Genomic DNA, 23,967 nt, shown 5'->3' with positions numbered 1-23,967 from the left:
CTTGAGAGATTTTATCAAATGCTTAGTTCGAATTGAGGCTAACTATAACTATAGCACTCCCCTGGCAACTCTAACAAAAAGGGAAATGGAATTAGTTTAGAACAATCTGTTCTTGATGAAGTTACGTTGGGTCTTTGTGATCGCTGCTTCCTTTTCTTATGTTCATAAAGCATCCCTCTAACAATACATTCTAGAATTTTGCTAGGAATCAAAATCAAGCTCGTTGGCACATAATTTATAGCCATTCACTGTTGAAGGCACCAATGGTGTCTTCTAGACATTCTCTTCCACCCTCTTCCCTTTAGTCTTCCTGGCTTGTCTAGCCTCAAGTCCCAGGACAAGCTACTACTTTTACCCTTTGGTCTCTGGAGAAGTGGCAGTGTAGTGCATGGGGGAAAGCTCATTTTGGAGTGAAAGAAGGAAACAGTATTTCCAGGCTGGGAGGAGAGATGGAAGAATAGGGAGAACTGGAGAGCGGGAAAAGACCCAAAAGGGAGAGACCAGGGAATTCTGGGAAGTGCGAAAGTGTAGAGCTAATTGAGGGAACTCAGGGGAAAAAGAGAACCTTGCTTAGGTATGAGTGACACCAGATGGCCAGAAGTTCTTTCTAACCCTAAGACCAATACGATTTTAATCTCTTGGGTTCAGCTAACTATCTGTTAGTCACCTAAACTGGGAAGTCACTTAACATTTCTAGACCTCCATTTCCTCCCCTATTAAATGAAAGGGCTGAACCTCATGATCTATAAGATTTGTTCAAGTGGTGCACTGGATAGAGTGCTGTACTTGGAATCAAGAAGAGCTGAGTTTAAATCTAGCCTCAGACACTTACTAGCTGTGTGACCCTGAGCAAGTCACTTAACCTCTGTTTACTTCCATTTTCTCATCTGTAAAATGGGGACAATAATAGCACCTACCTCCCGGGGTTGTTGAGAGGATCAAAAGAAATCAAATGAAAGCACAGTGCTTGGCACATAGTAAATGCCATGTAAATGATAGTTATCATCATCATCATCATCATTATTGTATCCCATGGTGTTTAAATGAAGACCTTTCCTTTCTAGGCCCCAGTTACACATCCTCTCCAGCTTCTGGGTGAAACCTTGTTGAAGTTGTAATAACCTCCTTCACAAGCACAGCTTATATTTAACTGATCCCTTCTCTAAGAAAACTGGTTTCTCTCTATTTCATCTGTCAACCTGCGATACCAGTTATCTCAAAGCTGCCCCTCCACCCCTCACCTTTACAATTGGTTCTTTTTTCTTAAGTTTTTTATTCTAGACTAAGTAACTGTCGACAAAAACAAACATTCAGGAAAAATAAAATGAAAGATGTTTGTATGTAAAACCATAAGCCCCAGGTTACTTCCATTTTGTTTTGCAAAATGCTTGCGCTGGACCTTGCCCTTGGGATCTGCCATCTGGAGTCCTCTGTCTCTTTTGATCCTAGTCTTTAGCCACTTGTCCCTCTTCTGGGCTCTGTGCCCAACGCTGCATCTTTCCTTTGCCCCCTTCTTCAAGAGTGTGCCCCTTCAGGCTTCATCCACCCACCTACCCAGCTCAGCTAAGGGTCTTCTCCTCCTCCCCACAGCCTGGCCCATATGGCATATCTTCTTTCAGAGTTTTACAATACCCATTTGCGTGTTAAAAGCAACACCCACTCATTGTAAGTGAATGCTTAAAAATATGTAAGATCCAGTATTTCCTCTCTAGTCCAGCTACCACCGCCTCTGAAGAGAATGTCCCATCTGCTCTCGCTTTGGGAAAGGGGTGTGTGTGTGCGTGTGTGTATTCAGCATACTCAGATCTGGGAATAATTTTATGGGGTGGAGGCAGGGTGGGAGGAACATTTGGGAGTTAGTCTCACCATGAAAGGGGAGTTTAGGGAAGGGGGGAAGACAGGCTGCCCCATGAGAAGGGAACCATAGAGAAAAGATTTTGGAGGTTTTGTGGCACTCACTGGAGAAGTAATGCCAGGGGAAGGGAAGGGACATATCACAGTAAAGGAGGGACCCCTACGCAGGAGGAAACATACTGAATCAGATCACAGCTCCATAGATGTAGGTCTAGAAGGCATCTCAAAGGCCATCTATCCCTACTCCCTTGTTTTATAGATGAGGAAACTGGGGCACAGGTAGCTCTAACATTTGAACCCAGGAAGTGATGTCCAAGGTCACACAAGCCCCTGATGCGGCCTTTGATCTCCGATGCTCTGACTCTAGAGTCATTGTGCCCTTTCCACTGCTAGATCCTAAGCCCCAGGCTAGCTCCACTCATGGCCATGCTCCCTATGATGACTTTTCCCTAAATAAGCAGATTATTCTAGTGGTTATAGACAATACTAATGAGGTCAAGGCTGGGGTCTATGAGAGGCTTAGAGAAAAAAAACAACATATGTTTCTCTGGTCTAAGCTGAGATGTTTAAATAATCAAAGATGGAATCTTAGCCCTGGCCACAAACCTGACTCCTAAACCTAGTTATGACTCACCAATCATTTATGAAGCTCCTCTGATTACCAGGCACTTTGCTAAGCAATGAAGATACAAAGAAAGGCAAATTCTCCAGGGGCTGCTGTCTGATGAGGAGAGACCAGGAAAACAATGCTGTACAAACAAGGGAGAGACAGGATAAAATGGAAATCATCAGCAAAGGAAAGGCATTCACATTAAGGGGAATGGGAATAGGCTTCCTGGAGAAGGTGTGACATCAGTGGAGAGTTAAAGGAAGCCAGGAGGCAGAGACAAAGAGGGAAGGTGTCCCAAGCAGGGGGTACAACCAGGGAAAGTGCCCGGAGTCCATCATGTATAAGGAACTGCAAGCAGACCAGTGTCACTTAAGTGAAGAGTATATAGGGGTAGGAGTAAGACGTAAGAAGAGTAGAAAGGTAGAAAGGGCTTTGAATGCCAAAATCTGATCCTGGAGGTACTAGGGAGTCACTGTAGTTTATTGAATGGGGAGAGGGTTACTCCAAGTAACAAACTGATCCCTAACACCAGCCACAGACTGAGTACTAATGCTAATCCTGATCACAAATGGGAGTCTAATTCTGGTCACTGCTACCAACCCATCCATCAATCGATAGGCATTTATTAAGCACCTACTCTATGTCAAGCATTGTTCTAGAAAATGGGGAAACATGGCAAAAAAAAAAATCAAACAATGCCTACCCTCAAGGAGCTTACACTCTTCTAGAGGGAATAACGTGCATACAGATAAGTAAAAAGAAAATATGAAACCAAATAAATGCACGGTAATTTCCAGGTTCATTGTGGAAAAGGGAGATGGGAAGGCACCAGTGGTTCAATCAAACCAAGGCCTCGTGTAGAAGAAAGGATTTGAAACGAATTTTGAAGTAAGCTTTTGCAGGAAGGTATGGGTTCTAAGAAGCTGAACTGAGGAGGGAATGCTTTCCAAGTTAAAGGGGCAGCCCCAAAGGCGTGGAGGCTGGAGAGTGAGGGTCATGGAACAGCAAGGGCCACAAGTAGAAACATCAAGGAAGTCACTTGGGCTGAAAGGCAGTAGCGTGTGACAAGCCTGAAAAGGAAGGTCGGAGCCGGACAGTCTGGAGGCAGGTGGCCTGGGTTCAATGCTAGAGCTACCTGGGTAACCTTTGACAAGTCGCTCCACATCCTGGGCCTCAGTTTCCTCATCTGCAAAATGAAGGGTTTGGACCGGTTGGCCTCTAAGGTCGCTTTTGGCTTTAGATCCAGGAGTGTCTACTTGCAGCCCTGATCACTCAAAAGTAGAGCGTCATTTTTGATCTTAGAAGCCAAAGGGGGCAACTGGCATGTCTTGACCAAGGAGTGACATGGTTGGATTTGGTTTGTTAGGAAAAGACTTTGGCCGTTATACAGTAGATGGTGGCAGAGGAGGAGAGAGAGGAAACAGAGAGATCTATTAGGATAGGGTTTCTTTAGGTTTTTTGACTTCTAATATATTTTTATTGTGTTAAATATTCCCAAATTACATTTAAAAAATTTTTGAACATTCATTTTTTAAAATTTTGAGTTCTAAATTCTCTCCCTCCTACCTGCATCTCCCCCATCCCTTAAAAAGATAAGCAATATACATGTCAAAACATATATGTAAAAGATATGTAAAACATTTATATAAATATGAAAAAGCATATTTCCATATTAAGCATGTTGCAAAAGAAAACACACACACCCCCAAAAAAGAAAGAAAAATAAAGAAAGTGAAAAAAGCATGTTTCAATCTGCACTCAGAGTTCATCAGTTCTCTCTCTGGAGGTGAAGAGCCTTTTTCATCACGGGTCCTTTGGAATTGTCTTAGATCATTGATTAGGAAGCTCTTGTACTAGTTCAAGTGAGAAGTGATAATGATAATAATAGCTCACATTGATAGGGCACTTTACAGCTTGCAAAGCACTTCACAAATATGATTTCGCTTGATGCTCTCAACAATTCTGGGAGGGAGGTGCTCTTATTAGCCCCATTTTACAGATGAAGAAACTGAGGCAGACAGAAGTTAAGTGACTTGCCCAGGATCACAGAGCTGATAAGTATCTGAGGGTGGTTTTGAACTCAAATCTCTCCTGACTCAAGATCCCAGTGCCCTATCCACTATACCAGCTACTTACCAGGTGATGAGGGCTTGAACTAGTGTTCAGGCTATGTAAGTGGAGAGAAAGAAAAGGATTGGAGAAATATCGTGGAGATATTCTACTAATGCCTCATCTTACCTACAGATTGAGACCTAGCCAAAGAATGAGCACTAACTCTGCCCACAACAGCCTGGGATCAGACTACCTCCTAACCTTAAGCCCCATTTCCATGGAACTCAAAATTCTTTTTTAAAAAAAATTGTTTTTATTTTTTTTAATGGATGTTAAAAATTATCTTTACATGTGACTGGGGAAAAAACAAAATATTATTTTTTTAAAAGCCCCAGCTCTACTTCAGACCTCAGTCCCAATTCTCACTGCAGACCAATCTGCTAACCTCAACCACCAACTGGGCCCTAACCCCAGCTGCAGCCCGACACCTACCTAACCTCATTCACAAACCTAACCATGCCCCACAGCCTGAGTTCTAATCCTGACCACAGACTGAATTGAGAGGACAAATAGCATAGCCTGGTGTACCCCAGCTGTCACAGACAGAACTCCAGGCTCTTCAAGGTGGGTCAGGTGTGAAGAACCCACATTAAGTGAGCTCTTGTCTATCCCATCTGAGGATCATGGAATATTAAGATTTAGAGCTGGAAAGGAAATTAAAAAGAAATCAGGTAGTCGTGGGCTTCAAAGAGCTGACAGGGTCCTTAGAGGTTCCTAGAGCCACTTCATTTTACATACGAGGAAGCTGAAGCCAAAACAGTTTGTGACCTAAGTGGTGGAGTCCAGTTTCTCACCCAAGTCTTTTGACTCCAAATTCTTTTCACTATTTTATGAGGAGCTGGAAGTATAGTTACAGGCTATAGCCGCAGCCAGATCTGGCCCAGAAAAGATGATTTTCCAAAGCAAATTGAGAACTGAGTATCTGAGATCCCTTCCTTGAGCCTCACTTAAAGTGGCTTGATGCTTTCAGAAGCAGGGTGGGGGTCATGGAGGATCAGGACCCAATGGGATGAAACATCCCTTCCTGTCCACACCACAGAGTTATTTTTGTAGTTCCCACATCCTTCCTGTGTATCTGCCTTGGTCCTCCCCTCCCTGACCCGTCATCACTAGTCTGCCACCCAGGATATGTTTCTGCCATGTTCCATTCCACTTCCTATCATATATTCTATCCCTTTAGGACTTGAAACTCTTACTTTCCAAATATCTAGAAAATTTAGTACCAAAATCTAGGCTGAGGCATCAAAGAGAGAAGGAGAGTGAAGAAACTATCAACTCTACCCCTTTTCACATACACATACATTCAGGGCCTTCTTTCTCTTTGGTAGCATGTACTTTTCCATGGAGCCATCTCCAGTCATCCTGGGACCGGATGGTTCCACAGAAGAGAGTGAGGCTGGTGACCTTGCACAGCCCTCCCTCACTCTAATCCAATTCACTTTCAAGTCATGGCATCATCTTCCTGATACCTCGGTCATTTTAGAGAACAAAGGACAAGCAACAGCTTTTCCACAATGACCTTCTGGAGATGATGTCCTCACTATTGTTGCATTGATAACTATAAGTGGAGGGAATTTCAGGCCAGTTTGGGGAGGGGGGGGGAGGGAAATGCAGTCACAGCAAATCTGTGAAAGAAATAGATTTAGAACGGTTGATTCCTAGAGAGGGAAAGGAAAGAATCTTAGAAGTCATTTAGTTCAGTCCTCTATTCAATGCAGGAATTGTGTCTACATGAAATTCCTACATTGGGCAATCAATTGATCAATAAGCCTCTGTTGCCCCTTGCAAATCTAGACAAATATAACAAACAGATAGACAAAAGAGAAGTTAAGGACCTGAATAGAATTCTAGAAAAGTTAGATATGATGAATCTCTGGTGGTTACTGAATGGGAATTAAAAGTATACGTATATCTAAGGGGTGTGTAGCACCTTTACAAAAATTGGCCACATGCTAAAGCAGAAATTCCCAAATTTTCTTGGTTCACAGCACCCTTAATGTTTCAGTAATTTTTCCACAGAGCCCCTAGGTCGAAGGATATATTTTACAGTTCCATTTATTAAGTATTTAAGTCCAAACAACTTAAGAATTATGTCCTAACAACTTACTGGCCATTTGAAAAAAAAAACTACACATAAACTGAAAGAAAAAATAATATTTTATTTCATTCTTAAATAACCACAATTACTTACTAATGGAATATGTGAATCTGTTGGGCACTTACAACTTCTCGTACCTAGAAATCAAGTTGGACACCACCATTCCCATTTCCCATTCCACACTGATTTTTGCACAATACTTGCTTTTTATCCCAGCAACCACCAAAAACCCAGCTTCACAAAGATATGCAATCATAAATGAGGAAGTTCAAGAAGTTACTGCTGTAGCCAAAAGTACAAGTCAACAAAAACGTATCTCAAACATCTGAGAATGTCATTGAAAGGAAGGTATGGGAGCTAATGTTGAAACTGTGACCTACCTCAAGCTAGTAGTTCCTATTCAGCAGTTCATGCGGTGCCTGACAGATGTCAAGCATCCCTGGGTTTCCCTTGAAATTTTAAAATAGCATGGTGTTCCTGTAAGTTCACTGTGGTACCGCAACATACAGTTTGGAAACCATGGTGCTATGGCATTAAAAACATCACAACCCAATGCAAAAAAAAGCTGGAATATTAAACACATACTTTACCAATGCAGCACAATGAAGAGCACAAAAAGTGAAGGGCATTTGAAGAAAGGATTGAGACTTAGCCTAAGTGATGGAATTCTAAAGAACATACGGGTCAAAGGGCAAAACATAGGAACAATGTAAAATTTCATCAAAGAAAATGACAACAAATAGACAATATGCTAAAACTTTTGGAATTTAGCCAAAGCAGTCGTTAGGGAAAATTTTGTATCTCTAAACACGCTTTCATCAACAAAAGAGTGAAGGAACAAATCAATGAAGTAGGCATACAACTTAAGAAAAAAAAAGAAGAGGCTAGAGATGTCTATTCTGTCTCCCTTGGAGCTGCACAATTACACTCCCATGCTACATGTGAGGAACAGCCCTTACTCCCATGATGATCAAGTGACATAACATGGGAAAGCATTCTGAAAACCGACCTACGAAACTGTTATTGTTTCTGGTACACAGTAGATGCTCAATAGATATGTGTTAAAATGAATGTGCTTGGATTCAGGAAGACTTGCATTCCAAACCTGCTTCCAATGTTTTCTTAGCTCTGTGGCAAGTCACTTACCCTCTCTAAACTTCAGTTTCTTCATCCATAAAATGGGGATAGTAACAACACCTACCTCATGAGGATTTTTGTGAAGAAACTAAAGGAATGCAAACGATGGTTATGAAAAGATCTGATAACGTGCAAGAAGCTTAGGAAATATCTAGTTCAAGTCTGGTACCTACATTACAAAGTTGCTGGGAATCTCAAATGAGATTATCCATGCAAAACACCGTGCAAATCTTAAAGTGCTACATAAATGCCAGACATTCCTGCTGTCAGCTTGTTGTCATCTTACTTGATGAAGTTCAGGTAGAAGCAGCTGAGGAACAATCCTCTGTCCTGCCATTATTCTTTCATGTTTGATATCGTGTGGAGGTTCTTGGTGAGTCATTTCAATCGTGTCTGTGGAATCGCTCTCCATGACCCCATTTGGGGTTTTCTTGGCAAAGATACTGGAGTGCTTTTGTCATATCCTTCTCCAACTCATTGTTACAGATGAGGAAACTGAGGCAAACAGGCTTAAGTGACTTGCTCAGGGTCACACAGTAAGTGTCTGAAGCTGGATTTGAACTCAAGTCTTCCTTACTCCAGGGTGAGTACTCTACCCACTGCTGCCATCTTCTATGGATATGACACAGGTGGATACAATGACTTTTTGAGATTGAATGTAAGTTTTAGAAGTGAGATCATCTTTAGTAGGTTCACTGAAAGCAAGTATCTGAAGCACAAGCCCAAGAGCTATAGAATCTTGGGGATGGCAGGAACATCCTCCTGTTCCCCTTAGTTTGATATCTCCTACTGGTTCTCTATATTTGAAAGCTTTTCATTACACGTGGTTTGGTGATTATCAGTACTTGGCACAGCAACATCTATTGAAAACATTGTTCTTAAATCTTTATGGAGTGATGTTATGTGTGGACAATTGGAGGCAACAGATTTGTCTGGGGTCGTGTCTGGTTCCGGTGCAATATATTTGTTGGATTCGCAAGAGAATTTGGAAGTTTGTATTTGTAAATTTGTATCATGGGGATTTGTCATCCATTCATTTATAATAATTACATCATAATTATATTAATGTTATAGTAATGTAACAATTATATTACATATTATAACATTAAGATTAAAATTACATTGATATAATTATATAATATGCTTATATTACTATAATGTAATTATGGTAGTAGTAGTGGTGGCGGTGGTAGTGGTGGTGGTGGTGGTGGTAGTAGTAGTAGTAGTAGTAAGTAGTAGTAGTAGTAGTAGTAGTAGTAGTAGCAGTACTAATAGTAGTGATAGAGGTAATTCAGAGTTGAAAGACTCCAGTAAAGGGCTTGACCTGGGCAAGGCTCTCCAGTTTGCTTTCTTTTAGATTTGGCATCATGTACATAGTGGCTGAAGAAGTATCCCTGTGGCTGATATCTTGGGATCCTTTTTTTTTTTCCTGTCACTAACTCCAGCCTTCAAGGACATGTTATACTTGCAGAGATGGACAAACTCTACCCTTCAACCTCACAACTGGCCACAACACCACCATTCTCAGGGAAGAAAAACTTCTAGCTGTAGTAGCTAACCCAGGCTCTATTTCCATTCTAAAGTTGCCCTCACTTCCTGGCCCCCTCTAGTGGCCCTAGAAGCTGTAACCCCCTCTTCTGACATTGCTGCTGAAAACTGCTCTGTGTTCCAAAGAGAACCATAATATATTAGAAGAAAAATGGACCTTAGAGCAGAGGATGTCAGAGCTGGTAGAGATCTTAGAACACAGAATGTTGGGGAAGGAAGGGACCTTGGAACAGAGGATGTCAGAGCTGGTAGAGATCTTAGAACACAGAATGTTGGAGAAGGAGAGGACCTTAGAGCAGAGAATGTCAGAGCTAGGAGGGATATTAGAACAAGGACTTCTAACCTGGAATCCATTACTTGTCATTGCTTTTTAAATAAACATTTTGATAATTGCATTTCAATGTAAGTAGTTTCCTTGTAAACCATGCAATTTATTCATTTAAAAACATTATTCTAAGAAGGGGTCCACAGGCTTCACCAGATGGCCAATAAAATAGAAGTTAAGAATCTCTGTCTTAACATGTCCGAGCTGGAAGGTACCTTAGAACACATAATCTTAGAGCTGGAAGGAGCCCCAAAGATTACCTAACCCCTTAATTTTGCATATGACAAAGCTTGGGCCCAGGGAGAAGAGATATGTCTGGAGTCAGAATCCCTAGTTTAATGGCCACACTGGGAAACAGGTCACTTTCTGAGAAATCCACTTGTTTGTCTCTCCTGAAAGCAAAGCTTGACCTGAGCAAGATGTAAGCAAAAGCAAAAACTTAGTAGATGGGAGAAGATGGGGGGAAGAGGAATGCTCCAGGTGTTCTTCCATCTTCTCAAACAGACGTTGCTTCCTCCAAGATACATAAGTGATTGTTGAAACCTCCCAGCTCAGCTCACCATAGCTTTCAGCCCCGGGTCGGGTGGAGGATTAGGAGCTTAGCCCAGAGGTATACAAATAACTTCTCTTAAGCCCTAGGGTAATAAGAGGCTGCTGATGTAGCAACTCCAGCCCTTTGGCTTAGCACCTAAGATGCATCATGAAATCTGAGAAGTTCGGAAAAGATGAGAATGAAGGAAGAAAGCAAGAAATGGGCTTCTACTGCTGCCACGTTTGTGTTTCTAGTTGGGAATTGTTTGGCATATAATAATGGTTATTTTGGGGCCTATAGTCTTTCTCTTGGGTGTTGGGCTGGTAGCTAATGACGAGTACAGTCAGCTGTGTTTATGAGTGATGTCAGGAGGAAAACACAAGCAATCTCTGAAAAGAAGTGAATAAACAAATGGGAAATCCAGCCATCATTCTTAGCACTGATTCCCCATGCAAGCCTACCCTCTGGGGCTCAGTGACCTACTTCTGTTTGCTTGTTGGGTTTGGAAGGGTCTTGTATGCTATCTCTATTGGATAGAAAAGATCCCTTTAAAAGGATTGACTACTAGCAATTTTAAACAGGTCAGTGCCCGGACATTTCTCAGGGTTTTGACTGCAGCTGTGGACCCAAAAAGTTTTCAAATTCAAATGCCACAAATATTAATTAAATGCCTGGTTCCGATACTTACCAGATGTATGAACACTGAAAGTCACTGAACGTCAGTGTCCTCATCTTCAAAATGGAGATAATAACACTTGAACAAAATCATTGCAAAGAAATCATTTTGTGAATCTCTAAACTCAGAGTTCTTACCTTGGGGCCTGTGAACTTGTTTATTTCTTAAAATGTATTTGATACCTCACAATGGTCAGATTGTTTAACATGACAGAAAAGGAAAATGACAAATATTCAAGGGAATATGAGAAAATGGGACACTAATGCACTGTTGGTGGAGTTATGAACTGGTCCCACCATTCTGGAGAATGACCTGGAACTATACCCAAAGGGCTGTAAAACTGTGCATACCCTTTGACCCAGCCATACCTCTATGAGGTCTCTATTATAGCAGCTCTTTTTGTGTTGGCAAAAACTTGGAAATTGAGGGGATGCCCATCAGTTGGGGAATGGCTGATTGTGATGGAATATTATTGTGCTATAAGAAATGACAAGCAGAATGGTTTCAGAAAAACCTGGGAAGACATATATGAACTGATGCAGGAAGAAGTTAAGTTGAACCAGGAGAACATTGTACACAGTAACAATATTGTAACAATCATCAACGGTGAAAGACTTGGTTACTCTGATCAGTACAATCATAGAAAACAATTCTGAAGGATTCATCATGAAAAAATGCTATCCACCTACAGCGTGAGAACTGATGAACCCAGAGTGCAGATTGAAGCATGATTTTTTCACTTTATTTTTCTTGCTTTTTTTCTTGGCAACATGCTTAATGTGGAAATATGTTTTGCATGATTCATATGTATAATTGATATCATTTTGCTTGCTTTCTCAGTGGATAGGGTAGGGACTGGAAGGAGGAAGAGAATTTGAAACTTTTTTAATGGTAAAAAATAAATAAATTTTAAAAATTATGTTTGATAACTGCATTGTAATATAATTGATTTCTTTTATAATCCTGTTTTGTATTTTATGCATTTAAAATATGGTTCTGGCTTCACCAGACTCCAAAGGGGTTCAAGGGGCTCTAAGAACTATTTAAGGATGAGTTATCTTTTTGAAAAGCCCTTCACTTAAGCCCTTAAGCTATTGTTTTTTCTCTTCCCATTCAGCACCAGATTCCTAGAAAATCTTCTTTCCATGCCTCTGCTTCTTCCTCACATCCTCGCTACTGCTCCCTCCCAAGTTGCCAGTGTTCTAAATACAATGGCCTTTCCTCCAGCCCCTTTCTCCTTTACTTCTCCAGTTCCTGATACTACTGGCCCACCCTTCCTACCTACTGTTGGTCCTCACTCCCTTGGCTTCTGGGACACTGGTTTCTCCTGGTTCTCCTCTCACCTGTCTGAGCCCTCCTTTTCTGTCTCTTTTGCTGGATCATCAACTCTCTCTTGCCTGCCTAGTACAGGTGACTTCCAGCACTCTGTCTTCAGCTCACTTCTCTTCTTATTCTCAACTCTCTCCCTTACTGATATACTCTGCTCTCATGGATTCAATCATCATCTCCTGTGCTGATGACTCCCAATTCTACCTTCCCACCTTGAATCTCTCTCTTGAACTTAAGTATCACGTTAATAACTGCCTGCTGAACATCTCCATGTGGGTTGCTAGAGGTGGAGAAGTGATGGGATGGTGAACTGGAAGAGAGGACACAACTCTTTCTAAGGCCTAGGAACTTACAAACAAAATGGAGGCCATCTTCTTGCCATTCACCAAGGTTGCTGTTGCAGTCTCCATATCACTGGGCCAAAATGCCCTGCTGCTGAATCCTTTGAACTGAGAGTTCAAGACTTAAGCCTGGAATAACCCCTGGAATTCCCCTTTATGTGTTGTTTCCCTCTATTAGAATCCCTCTATTAGAATGTAAATTCCCTAAAAGCAGAGACTGTCTTGGTATGTGTATGTATGTATGTATTTGTACATATGTATATGTATGTGTATATGTGTGTATGTGTATGTATGTGTGTGTGTGTGTATATATATATATATATATATATATATATATATATACACATATATATTTATGTCCTCAGCACTTAGCACTTATTATTAGTAGTAGTACTGGTGACTTAGAGTTAAAGGCTCTGGTAATCTCTTCCCAGAGATGCTTGACCTGGGCAAGGATCTCTGATTTGCTTTTTTTTAGATATGGCACCATGTATGGAATGGCTAAGGAAGTACCCAGTAAGAATTTATTATATGCTTCTTAAATGTATTTATTCATTCATATACAACAGTAGTTCGAAGAGATCGGAAGATCGAGTGAAAAATTTTTTAAAGATCGGGGAAATCTAGGTACGTTTTTAGTCAGTCGTCAGTAGGGATGGAGCCAATGGGAAGGAAGAAGTTTGATACAGGGGATCCCTAGAAGAGACCAGATGACATCAAGGGCACAGGACCACCTATTTCTCAGAGCCTGAAGCAAAGGGGAAAGGGCAAGTAGAAATAGAGAAAGATTTGGGGCAGCTGGGTGGTACAGTAGATAAAGCACCAGGCTTGGAGTCTGGAAGACCCGAGTTCAAATCCAGCCTCAGACATTAACTAGCAGTGTACCCCTGGGCAAGTCACTTAACCCTGTATGTCTCTGTTTCCTCATCTGTAAAATGCACTGGAGAAGGAAATGGCAAAAACACTCCAGTGTCTTTGCCAAGAAAAACCCCAAACAGGATCACAAAGAGTCACACATGAAATGACTGAGTAACAAAAAACTCCCTCAGTTCTTCAAACATATCACGAAAATATCCCAGAAAAAAAGGCAATAAGTCAAAAAAAAAAAGGTAGAACAATTTGAAGCATGGAATAGAAGAGATAAGGGAACTTACGGATGGCTTCCATTTTTTCAGTAAAGTGGCAGCCTGTCACCTGCTGAGGGAGTCTGGGTTGTGGGGGGGGGGGAGTGGTTGGAGAAGAAATTTGGGAGCAGCTGCTGCAGAAAGCATGACCGTCAATCAGGGAACAATCCACGGATGGTTGTACATCCAGGAGGTCCTAATCAGAGTTAAATAATATATGAAATTGTAGTGTACCTAATCCATTCAATAGATCAAGAAGAGGAGTAGACAAGGTGGATGGTGGGGTGATTCAGGGTTTATTATTAGCAGGGTATAAATGGTGTCTGGATAAGGAGCCTATTCAGTTCAATCCAGTTAAAAAAAAATTCTGGAGCGAGGGATTCAAGGGTAGAAGACAGTGCATACTTAAACTGGTGAAAAATAGGATTAAAAATTATAAAGAGAAATGGAGACAGAACAAGAATGGTAGATGGGGAGAATGGAGATGGATGGATGGATGGATGGATGGAAAGACTAGAGATTGCGGCCAGCAAGTCAATAAGCATCTACAATGTACTAGACCAGGGGTGGGGAACCTGCAGCCTCGAGGCCACGTGTGGCCCTCTAGGTCCTGCCCTGTACTAGACACTGGGCTAAGCTCTGTCTCTGCCCTCAAGGAATTCACCACCTAATGTTTTAGGTGGTGTGAGAAAAAAAAGGAAAGATGGAAAGAGATTATGGTGAGAGAAGGGAATTTCAAAGTTTGAGATTGGGAAGAGGCACAGTTATGGTCAACGGTCTTCTGGCCACTCTATATGTCTTGTATGTACATAGTCATTCGCATGTTTTTTTTCTCCCATTAGAATGGGAGATCCTTGAAGGTAGGGACTGTGTTTTTGCCTTTCTTTGTATCCCTGGGGCTTAGTACAGTGCCTGGCACAAAGTAGGTGCTTAATAAATGCTTGTTGTTGTTGAAGATGATGGGGGTGAGATCTAAGGCATGACCAACCCTTTGGGTGAGGTGGAAAGGCAGTTGATGAGGCTAACAGGGTGAGAGGGCATATGAGGAGGAAATCAGCCTGTGTACTGAGGTCCCCAAGAATGGAATCAATGGGTTGGAGTGGAGAGGAAGGGCCATGAGCTAGGTGCCAAGTGCTGAGCTCCTTTAGAAAGAAGAGAGGGAGAGCTGGAAGCCAGTAGATTATAGCGAGAGTCTGGACTGGATTATTCAGTCAGATGGAAGTAAACTTAAAAAAGAGGATGCAATCAATTAAGCAAAGAGGCATTTATTAAGTGTCTACTATATGCTAGGCACTGTGCTAGGTGTTGTGGATACAATAATAAATTCAAGAGAGTTTCTCTCCCCTCAAGAAGCAGAGCGAGGACAGTGGGGGGGTGGGGGTGGAAGTGCCAGAGGAACGCTGGGCTTTTGGGCCAGTTTGTCTGAGGTCCTGATTGAAGGTTGTTGTTGTGTTTGTCCTTCGTTCTCAAAGAGGACCATGACATCAGGGAGGTGATGACATGACTTGCAATTCACTTTGATTTGAGTGAGGGAGGGCTGTGCGAGGTCACCAGCCTCACTTTCTCCTCCAGAGCCCTGTGGGTCCAGTGGCCAGATATTCATCGAGAGAGTGGACATGGAAGAGGTCACTTCTAGAGAAAGCTAACAATAGGGAAGTGAAGGGGAGGGGAGGGCTTTTCAGGAAAGACAGATTCAATTGTAGACCCGAGAGTCTGAGGTGCAGGCAGGACATCTAGATGGAGAATTTCAGGAAGCATTTAGAGATACATGAGTGTAACTAAGAGGAGAGGTTGGACTTAGGTATTCATATGGGACTCAATTGCACAAACATGATAAGTGAAGCCATGGAAGAGTAGGAGAGAGAAGGAAAGGCAAAGTCTTCCAGGATACCTGTTCTCAGGAGGTGGGAGGAGGAAGGTGAACCAAGGAAGAACTATCAGACAGGTAGGAACACAAAGCAAGAGGGAGAGATAGAGATAGAGAGAATCAGAGAGACAAAGACACAGAGACAAAAAAACAAAGGGGGAGGAACGGGGGGGAGAGAGAGAGAGAGAGAAAGAGAAGAAGAAGAGAAGGAGGAGGAGAGAGAGAGAGAGAAGAGGGAAGAGAAAGAAGTAGAAGAAGGAGGAGGAAGAGGAGGGGGAGGAGAGAAGAGAAGAGGGAAGAGAGGAGAGAAACAGACAGACACAGAGAAAGAGGAGAGAGAGAGGAGGAGGAGGAAGAAGGAGAAAAGACAAGAGGGAAGAGAGAGAGGAGAGAAACAGACAGACAGAAGCAGAGAAAGAGGAGACAGAGAAAAAGAAGAAGAAGAAGAAGAAGAAGAAGAAGAAGAAGAAGAAGAAGAAGAAGAAGAAAGAAGAAGAAGAAGAAGAAGATGGAGAAGATGGAGAAGATGGAGAAGATGGAGAAGGAGGAGGAGGAGGAGGAAGAGAGAGACAGACATACAGGCACAGACAGAGAAAGAGAAGAGAGAGAGGAAGAGAGAGACAGAGACAGAGAGACAGTGACAGATTCAGAGAGAGAGAGACAGAGACAGAGAGACAAAGACAGAGAGAGAGAGGGAGAGGGACAGAGAGGGACTTTATTTTAAAAAGCTCAAAGCTCCTGATGAGCTCCACAATTCTTGTCTTTACAATCTCTCTCTGAGAAGCAGATTGTCATATATTTCTATTTCACAGGTAAAAGATGGCCAGAGAGATGACATACATCTAGCTCAACAGCAGCAGATATATTAATAGAAACGCGGAGCCGGAAGAGATCATATTGCAGTCATTTCCCAATCCCCACATACATAAACGTATCTCATTCTTACAGAGCTGAGGCCTGTAGGCAGGGAGTGACTTGCCCAAGGCTACTTAGTCAGTGGCAGCACCTAGCAGAGTGCCTGGCACATTATAGGTGTTTAATAAATTCTTGCTGATTTACTGTCAGAGCCAGGTCTAAAACCCAAGTCTCCTGATCCCCAGTCCAGTGACCTTTCCATTGTGCTAACTAGGCTGGGCTTAGGTTTTGAAATGACATCTCTTAATTCCCATGGTGCCCCAACTGAAGGAACTGCTGTAATGGTTTTGGAATCATTACCTGAGGTTGTAAACATCTCCATTCCCAGCCTAGTCTCCCCGTCCCCACTGCTTCAACCACAGACCATCTGATCTGTCAGCATGATTGACATGTTGCTAGGTAGTGGTTTTTCCCCTATCTTTTCCCAGCCAGATGACTTCAGTTCAAGTAACACACTGATGAAAATCCTAACACATTCATAAATGTTTAGCTAGAAAGCATGCATGCATGATTTTAAGTAATTAGATACTCTAATGGCAAGAATTCTGTTGGTACAGCACTCCTTATGCTTTTCCCTCATTTTTTTTCTCCATAGAATACACATTTCCTAAATGTGGTTTCCATTTTGGCCTTTGCAGGTAAAGAAGGGACTGCTAACCGTGGGTTAAAGGAACTGGGTATGTTCTGCCTGGAGAACAGAAAAATTAACAGGGAACCAGGAAAGGGAGAGGCTCCAAGTATTTGAAAGATTGTCACGAGGAAGGAAAATTAGACTTTTTCTGCTTGGCCCCAGAGGGTGGAACTAGGTGCAATGAGTGGGAGCTGCAGAGAGGTAGCTCGACTTGAGAAAAAACTTCCTAACAATTACAGAGTAATTTTTGTCATAAATATCTGTGTAATTAGCAAGAGGGTTCTTCGAAGACTAGCAGAGGTCTTGAAAACTACTTGTTAGGGAGTTTTTAAGATATTCCTACTCAGGGGTAGATGACCCCCTTCTAATTCTAAGAAGCTAAGATTTTATCATAGCAGAACAAAGCCAGCTCATCTACCAAAAGCAGTCTGGTTTTAGAAAGAGCCTCGGAGTGGGAGCTGGGAAAAATTAGATTTTAGTCACAGTTCTGCTAACTAGCGACATGACTAGTGAGTCGCGTCACTCTTCTGAGGTTTTGTTTCTTCTTCTGTTTTGTTGTTCAGTCATTTCAGCAGTGTCTGACTCTTCATAGCCCCCATTCGGGGTTTTCCTGGCAAAGATACTGGAGTGGTCTGCCATTTCCTTCTCCAGTTCATTTTATAGGTGAGAAACTGAGGCAAACAGGGCTAAGTGACTTGCCCAGGGTCACACAGCTACTAAGTGTCTGAGGCCAGATTTGAACCCAGGAAGATGAGTCTTCCTGACCCCAGGGCCAGTCCTCTTATCTATTGCACCACATAGCTGCCCCTCTCCTGTTTTATGAGAATAACAATCCTAGCCTCCACCAAGGGGCTAAGAGAATCTAATCAGACATTTGTTGAGAAGGGACTTTGAAAAGCATCTAGTTCTTTACAAATACAAAGAAGGACACTAACCATCACTGTTATTCATTGTTCCTTTAATTGTCCTTCCGCACTGAGGTGAAAGAGCGACCAGGGGACAGAATGTATTAAAGACCATTTGAGTAGAAGCCAAGACTGCTAGGGAACCGGAAAGGCGAGATCAGAGAGGAAGATGAACTCAGGCTTTGTCCAGTTGGGGGGCTGGTTGGTCCAAAGTTGGGACGGCGCCATTGACCAGTTTCCTAGCTTTGAATGTAATCATACTTTGAATCCATAATACTTATTTTGACTCTAATGGGCTGGAGTTTGGGATTGTATTGGTTTTTTCTGGCAGCTTAGCTATCCCTGTTCTTCTTTTTCCCTTATAGTGTCCTCTTTGCAAAAATTGGAGGAGCTAAGAAAGATTAGAATCTAACTCCATTTTCACTCCAGTGAAAGGCCAGGAAATTAAGGGTCTATACTGGGGAGGCGGAAAGCAGGGTAAAAGGAGCCCTGGCAATCCACTCAAGATTCAGGGACGGCTACCTTGCAGAATTCTGCACTGTACCTGCATCTTTGGATTTTCAGTTGTCACCCCCTCTGTGTTCCCTTATGGTTCCTAATAAAACAAACTTCAAGAAAATTTGAAAAGCAGAGTGTCTGGTTAAAGGGACACGAGAAAAGGTGGACGATGTTAGGACTACAGCTCACACCTGCAGGTGAGCTAGAGGAAGGTTAATCCTTAGTTGGAAGTGCTCAGTGGTAAGAAAGTGAGGGCACCAAGTTCAGGGTATCCCTGAAGCCCCAGGAAAGGCCAAAGAAATCGATTGCCAACGGAAGGGCCATGTTCCAGCGATTCCAAAGTGACTGGCTAGCTGTTCCCTGCACACAACATCCTATCACCCCATTTTGAGTCTTTGCAAAAATGGCCTCCCATACATGGAGTGCACTCCCTTGTATGTCTGCACTCTAGAACCCCAAATCTCCTTCAAAGTGCTGCTCGGGTGCCACCTCGTAAGGACCCTTTCCCAGTGCTGCCTTCTTTGAGAAACGACATTGCATATACTTGGTCGCACACTTCATTAGCACATGATCTCTTCAAGGGCAGGGGGGGTCTTGCTTATCTCTGCTGGGAGAGACATTCCCTCTCCCTCCTCCCCATCCCCCCCCCACACTCTGCCCATTTTCTTATACAAGAGTGGTTTTTTAAAACTGACTCAATCTAGAAAGACAAGAGATGACTTGATTTCTCTTTGATTTTCTTGTTATCTACAGCTGACACAAGTATTTATTTCTTTGTGAATACTGCTCTTGGTAACATAAAAACAAAATTTTAACCTGCCCTATACTGTCACTTCAATTAGATTAAATTTTAAGAGCACACAAATATAATGTTCCTCTCTGATTAAATTAGAAACAGGTGCACTTTTGCATAAGGAAATTAAGTTGCAGACAATATGAAGATTTGCTAAAATACAGACACTGATGAAAATAAGTAGCCCTTTTATTTGTAATTATTGAGGCAATCTGTTCGCAAAGTGTACATGCTAATGGTCTGACAGATCTGTGGACTCCAGCAGGCTGCTATGCACAACTCCAATCAACTTAAAGAGTAACAGATTTTTTTTTAATAGAAAATATATGTACATTCTCTTTTCCATCTCATGGTGCTATTTACAAAGCAGAAAATGTCATAAATAGAAAGTCTGTAATTACACTTTCCTCCCCACCCCCACCCACCTTCCAATATAAATTTCATCTGGACAGAAAGCATTTTGATGGTTTTAACTGTTTCTTCGTTTTTATATAAATATCTTATAAATCTGATAATATCTGGGAATAACAAAGGCAGGGCTTTCAGATAACTGGGAAGGGGTGTGGATGTGCTCCTATCCATCTCTGCTGCGGTCTCCCTTGGGGACATGCTGGGCCAGAAGGAGGGGAGGCACAGAGGGGTCACTGACTGGCCTCATCGATGCGTCTCCGACAGTATGGACAGCAGTTGTGCTGCAGCACCAGAAGCTCATAATCTTCTGAGTGAAACATCTACCAAGAGGAGCAAACAGGATCGTTGAGAACGAAGAGGTCATCAGTCTAAGGATTTTTCACCAGTCCTAGATTTGGGCTGCACTAATTTGGGCCGCGATGGGCCTTCCCTTCCAAATATAAAGTGTCTCAGTATCTGGAGACTTCTGCCAGCTCCCCAGTCCAACAGGCAGATAAAGCCACGGGGGCAAAGGGGAGAAATTACCTCCAACCAACTCAAGTTGGTCAACATTAGGTGTCTAGGCTGGAGTTTGACATCAATGGGATAAAATGTGGATCCCTGCCCAGGGGAGACCGGGGGGCCCAGCTGTGCGTCTCTCACCTGAAAGCATGAAGGGCACATGGTGATGGAGGCATCAGGGAGGAGGGAGCGGAAGTACTGCCACCTCAGTGGCTTGGGCCAGCGCTTGATGAGGACATCCCGCCTACTCATAGACCGAAGAACTGCCCGGTTCACCACCACAGGGACAAATTCTGAGCCCCCTTGCTAGGAGAAGCAGGCGAGAAAACAGAGGGAGGCAGAGCGCCCTGGGCTTCACTTACACGGTGTCCAGGAAGGGACCATCGCCCCTTTGGGCACATCTCGGGCCCGTCTCAGAGCTGACAAGGATTTCAGAGGCCCTATCCCACAAAGGATTCTTCCTACAGTCAGGGAGTATCTGTGAGACATATTTTCAGGAACAGGAAGCCCGCTATCTCTTAAGTTACTTTAGTCCATTATCAGACAATTCTTGGTTAGAAAGTGCTCTCTTATTCTGAGATGTATAAGCAATACCACCACAAAATTGCCATCCCCTGGTTCCAATTACATCCTTTGGTGACTCACAGAATAAATCTAGTGGGCTAGCCGTTCTCCATGGAATACCCTTCAAACACCTCCCGGCTAAACACTGACACCACCCTTGTCTGCGCACATTTCAGTAAGGTGTCCAGGACAAAACGTGGTACTCGGGCTATGGTCCTGGTCAGATCTCGACAGACATTAACTGAGGATTCCCAATGCATTGGACTTGATGCTAATTCTCAACCTGGATCACCTTCAACTCTCCCCCTCCTCCTGTCTGTCCCAAGATGCTAAATCTAAATCCGCGGCAGGAAGTCTCACTGCCGTGCCGCTGGGGCGCCACCACACACCCGGGTCGTCTAACTGCCTTTGGGCCCTAGCGGCTGCTGAGGATTTACTCTTCCCTGATGGCTGAAGTCAGAAAAGCCGAGTGAGGGGGCCTACACGAAAGCTCTCACCTCAAAGCTCAGTTTGGCAGTAAATGGGTCATCTTCTTCGATGTGGTCCACGGTCTCATCAAGTCTCAAAGTTTGTGAATCTGGAGGGCTTTGTCAAAGGAAGCAGCTTCAGGAGGCCCCATGCCACACCCCACCCTCCCTATGTCTTATTGGCCTCCAAATAACACTCCCTTCATGCGCAGAGCTCATACTGGAGAAGTTCACAAGTTGTTACACGTAAAACCTGACATCTCTGGGAGGAGGAGAAGGAGGGAGAGGAGAAGGCCATGGGATTTTAAAAACCATCCTCTCAAATGGGGGGACAGATTGAGATTTGCCTAAAACCAAAAGTGAGTCATCAGCAGACAAAACAGGACTGAGCAGTATAACCACAAGGCCACTGTATTAAATGAGAAAAATAGCAACAACAACGCCAGTGGTGAGGCTGCCACCTCTTCAGCACTGGCCCTCTACTGCTGCCTCCCTAGGCCTCCCAGCCTGCCCTGCCCCACAAAGGATACTAGGGTTGGTTATTTCTTGCCATTTTCTCTCCTTTTTGATCAACCTCGGGGCCTCCAGATCAATGAGAGCCACGGCTTCTTCATCTGTAATTCCATCCTCCAGATAAAATTCCACCAGGTGCAAAACCTCTGGAGAATGGGAGTCACAGGTCGGGGATAAAGGGGACATCGGTAGAGCTCCTGTATCCTAACGTTGGCTCTTAGCCTAGATTCAGACCCCCAAAGGCTCTACAGACTGTCAGCAGACTCCACTCCCTGGTCACCCAGCCACCCCCACCAGCTCCCCATTGACCCCAGGGATGAATAAGGAGGCTCCTGTGTGAGTGCTCCCCAGCTCACCGTACGAAGAGGCCGAGAAGACAAAGGGCTGCCGGCAGTTGATGCACACATTCCCCAAGTTGTTGAGCAGAGGGTTATTGGTGGAGCACCTATAGCACAAGGGCACGAGCTCCTGCAAAGACAGAACCACCCCCAGGACACGCACTGCCTTCTTCCATCAGCAGAGGCACAGGCAGGGGCAGAGCAGGCCCTCCTTCTGCTGGGCCCAGCACCAAAGGGACATCCGTGCGTCCCGCAGGAGCACGCAGTGTGGCCAGCGGCTCTACGGGCAGGCCAGGCGGGCAGGCGGTGAGAAGGGGCACCCGCTGCACCTGCAGGCTGGGCTCGGGCTCGTTTCTGCTCTGCCTTCACAGGGGATGGGTTAGTCTAGCCCCTTCATTTCATAGAGGAGGAAACTGGCCAAAAAGGGAAGTAACTAGTCTGTCACACAGAAGTATGTGGAAAAGTTTGGCTAGGACCCAGTTATTCCAATGCGGTTCCGCTGCCTACATGCCCACACTAGGGAGACGGGGTAGTGAGAAGGGAGGAGAAGTCCTCAAAGGCTTCCTTCTCCAGACTTTTGTGCTGCTCCTGTTTCTTTCCCACAATATAATGAATGGCTCAGGGCGATACTGTAAAGAATGTTATTAGAAGTCACTGGTCAAAATGGAAGAGAGAGTGACCAACTGGGTGAGAGGAAAGGGAAGCTCAGGGCCAAAGAGCAGCAAGAAGGAGAGGTCCGCTGGGCGGCAGACCCATGAGGGCTGGCACAGCTCCGCTTCTGCCCCGAGTCTGGCTCCAAACCTGGGAGGCTGGGAAAGTTAGTTCATGCTGCCATCTGAAGACTGCCGGCTCCTCCTAAGAGACACCTAACCTTAATGCTTCAAGGAGTCTAGCAACCATCGGAATCCCTCAGGCCAGGCTCAAACCAACTCCAAATTAAGGAAAGGATGAGGAGAACTGGAGCGAGGTCACGCCCAAGACTCCAACACGTGAAGACTGCCGGGGAGGAGATGGCAGAGGGGAATACCAGAGGGAGGAGGAGGGCCTGGGGTTGGAGAATGAAGGTCGGAATTAATCCTTATGGAATGTTTAGAAACCAGCACAGACCTCAAACTGAATTTGGAGACAGACAGGAACTCATCAAGCAAGGGCTGGGCTGACTGGTGCGGTCACCAGGCAGCCAGAGGGATGAGGGATGACAGCCATGAGCCCACCCAACACTCACCTCACTATCGTGAAAGGGCTTGGAGCGGATTGTCAGGCTGCCCAGCTCAATGGACTTCTGGAACCTAGCAGGGATCTGCAGACCCTGCAATTTGTCGTAGGCATGACGAGCCAATTTATATGCGCCCAGAGCTTTGCTCTGTTTGGCTAGGGTGAATAACGTATTTCTGTAATCGAGTTGAGGAAGGAGGAGGAGAAGGGCAGTGAGGTAACCAAGGGTTACTTTTGGAGAGAGCTTTGCATCACAGCTCAGCTCTTCCCAGTGCCAGGAAGGTGTGGGCAGAAGCCTGAGAAATGCGTTTGCACATTTGTAAGATGTAAATGTATTTCTCGGATGCAGAGGCATACGATTTTTTCCAGAGATAGACAGTGCAGTTTCCATTAATATTTTAACCACACGGGTTCTTTGGCCTCCTTAAGGCTCATCTCGCTCCCTAAATTCGGGCCAGAATGTCTCTACTGCACTCAGCAATGGCCCATGACCCAACCTTCTGGCACAGACTGAGAGGCTGGCTGAAGGCTAGGACAATGATGCCTCGCGGCCCTGGATGATCTGGCCTGGCCTAGAGCAGGTCTTGAAGCATCCGGTTTGGATCAGGCCTGGGAGGGGCCTGTTATAAACCACATCAGGACAAGAAGGTTCTTCTTCCTGTA

At 44.0% G+C, this 23,967-nt stretch overlaps 1 protein-coding gene across 5 annotated transcripts in view; it reads right to left on the bottom strand.

Annotated features, from left to right (window-relative positions):
- Positions 1–19,466: 19,466 nt before the first annotated feature.
- The window catches only part of IFT122 (intraflagellar transport 122), a 73,960-nt gene continuing 69,459 nt past the window's right edge, over positions 19,467–23,967 (bottom strand). For all 5 annotated transcript variants that reach the window (XM_020981101.2, XM_078152216.1, XM_020981099.2 and 2 more), the window contains 6 exons: positions 23,315–23,480; positions 22,108–22,219; positions 21,769–21,897; positions 21,269–21,348; positions 20,349–20,513; positions 19,467–20,026 (listed from right to left, as the gene is read on the bottom strand). In XM_020981101.2, coding sequence (XP_020836760.1) covers positions 19,937–20,026; positions 20,349–20,513; positions 21,269–21,348; positions 21,769–21,897; positions 22,108–22,219; positions 23,315–23,480 — 742 coding nt within the window. In that variant the 3' untranslated portion in view covers positions 19,467–19,936. The remainder of the gene's footprint in view (positions 20,027–20,348; positions 20,514–21,268; positions 21,349–21,768; positions 21,898–22,107; positions 22,220–23,314; positions 23,481–23,967) is intronic.

Source organism: Phascolarctos cinereus, unplaced genomic scaffold (assembly GCF_003287225.1).
Source record: "Phascolarctos cinereus isolate Bilbo 61053 unplaced genomic scaffold, phaCin_HiC Scaffold_4;HRSCAF=312, whole genome shotgun sequence".
Classification (NCBI taxonomy): Eukaryota; Metazoa; Chordata; class Mammalia; order Diprotodontia; family Phascolarctidae; genus Phascolarctos; species Phascolarctos cinereus.
The sequence above is the reverse complement of the archived record's forward strand: the minus strand, read 5'-3'. Positions and strand labels throughout refer to the sequence as shown.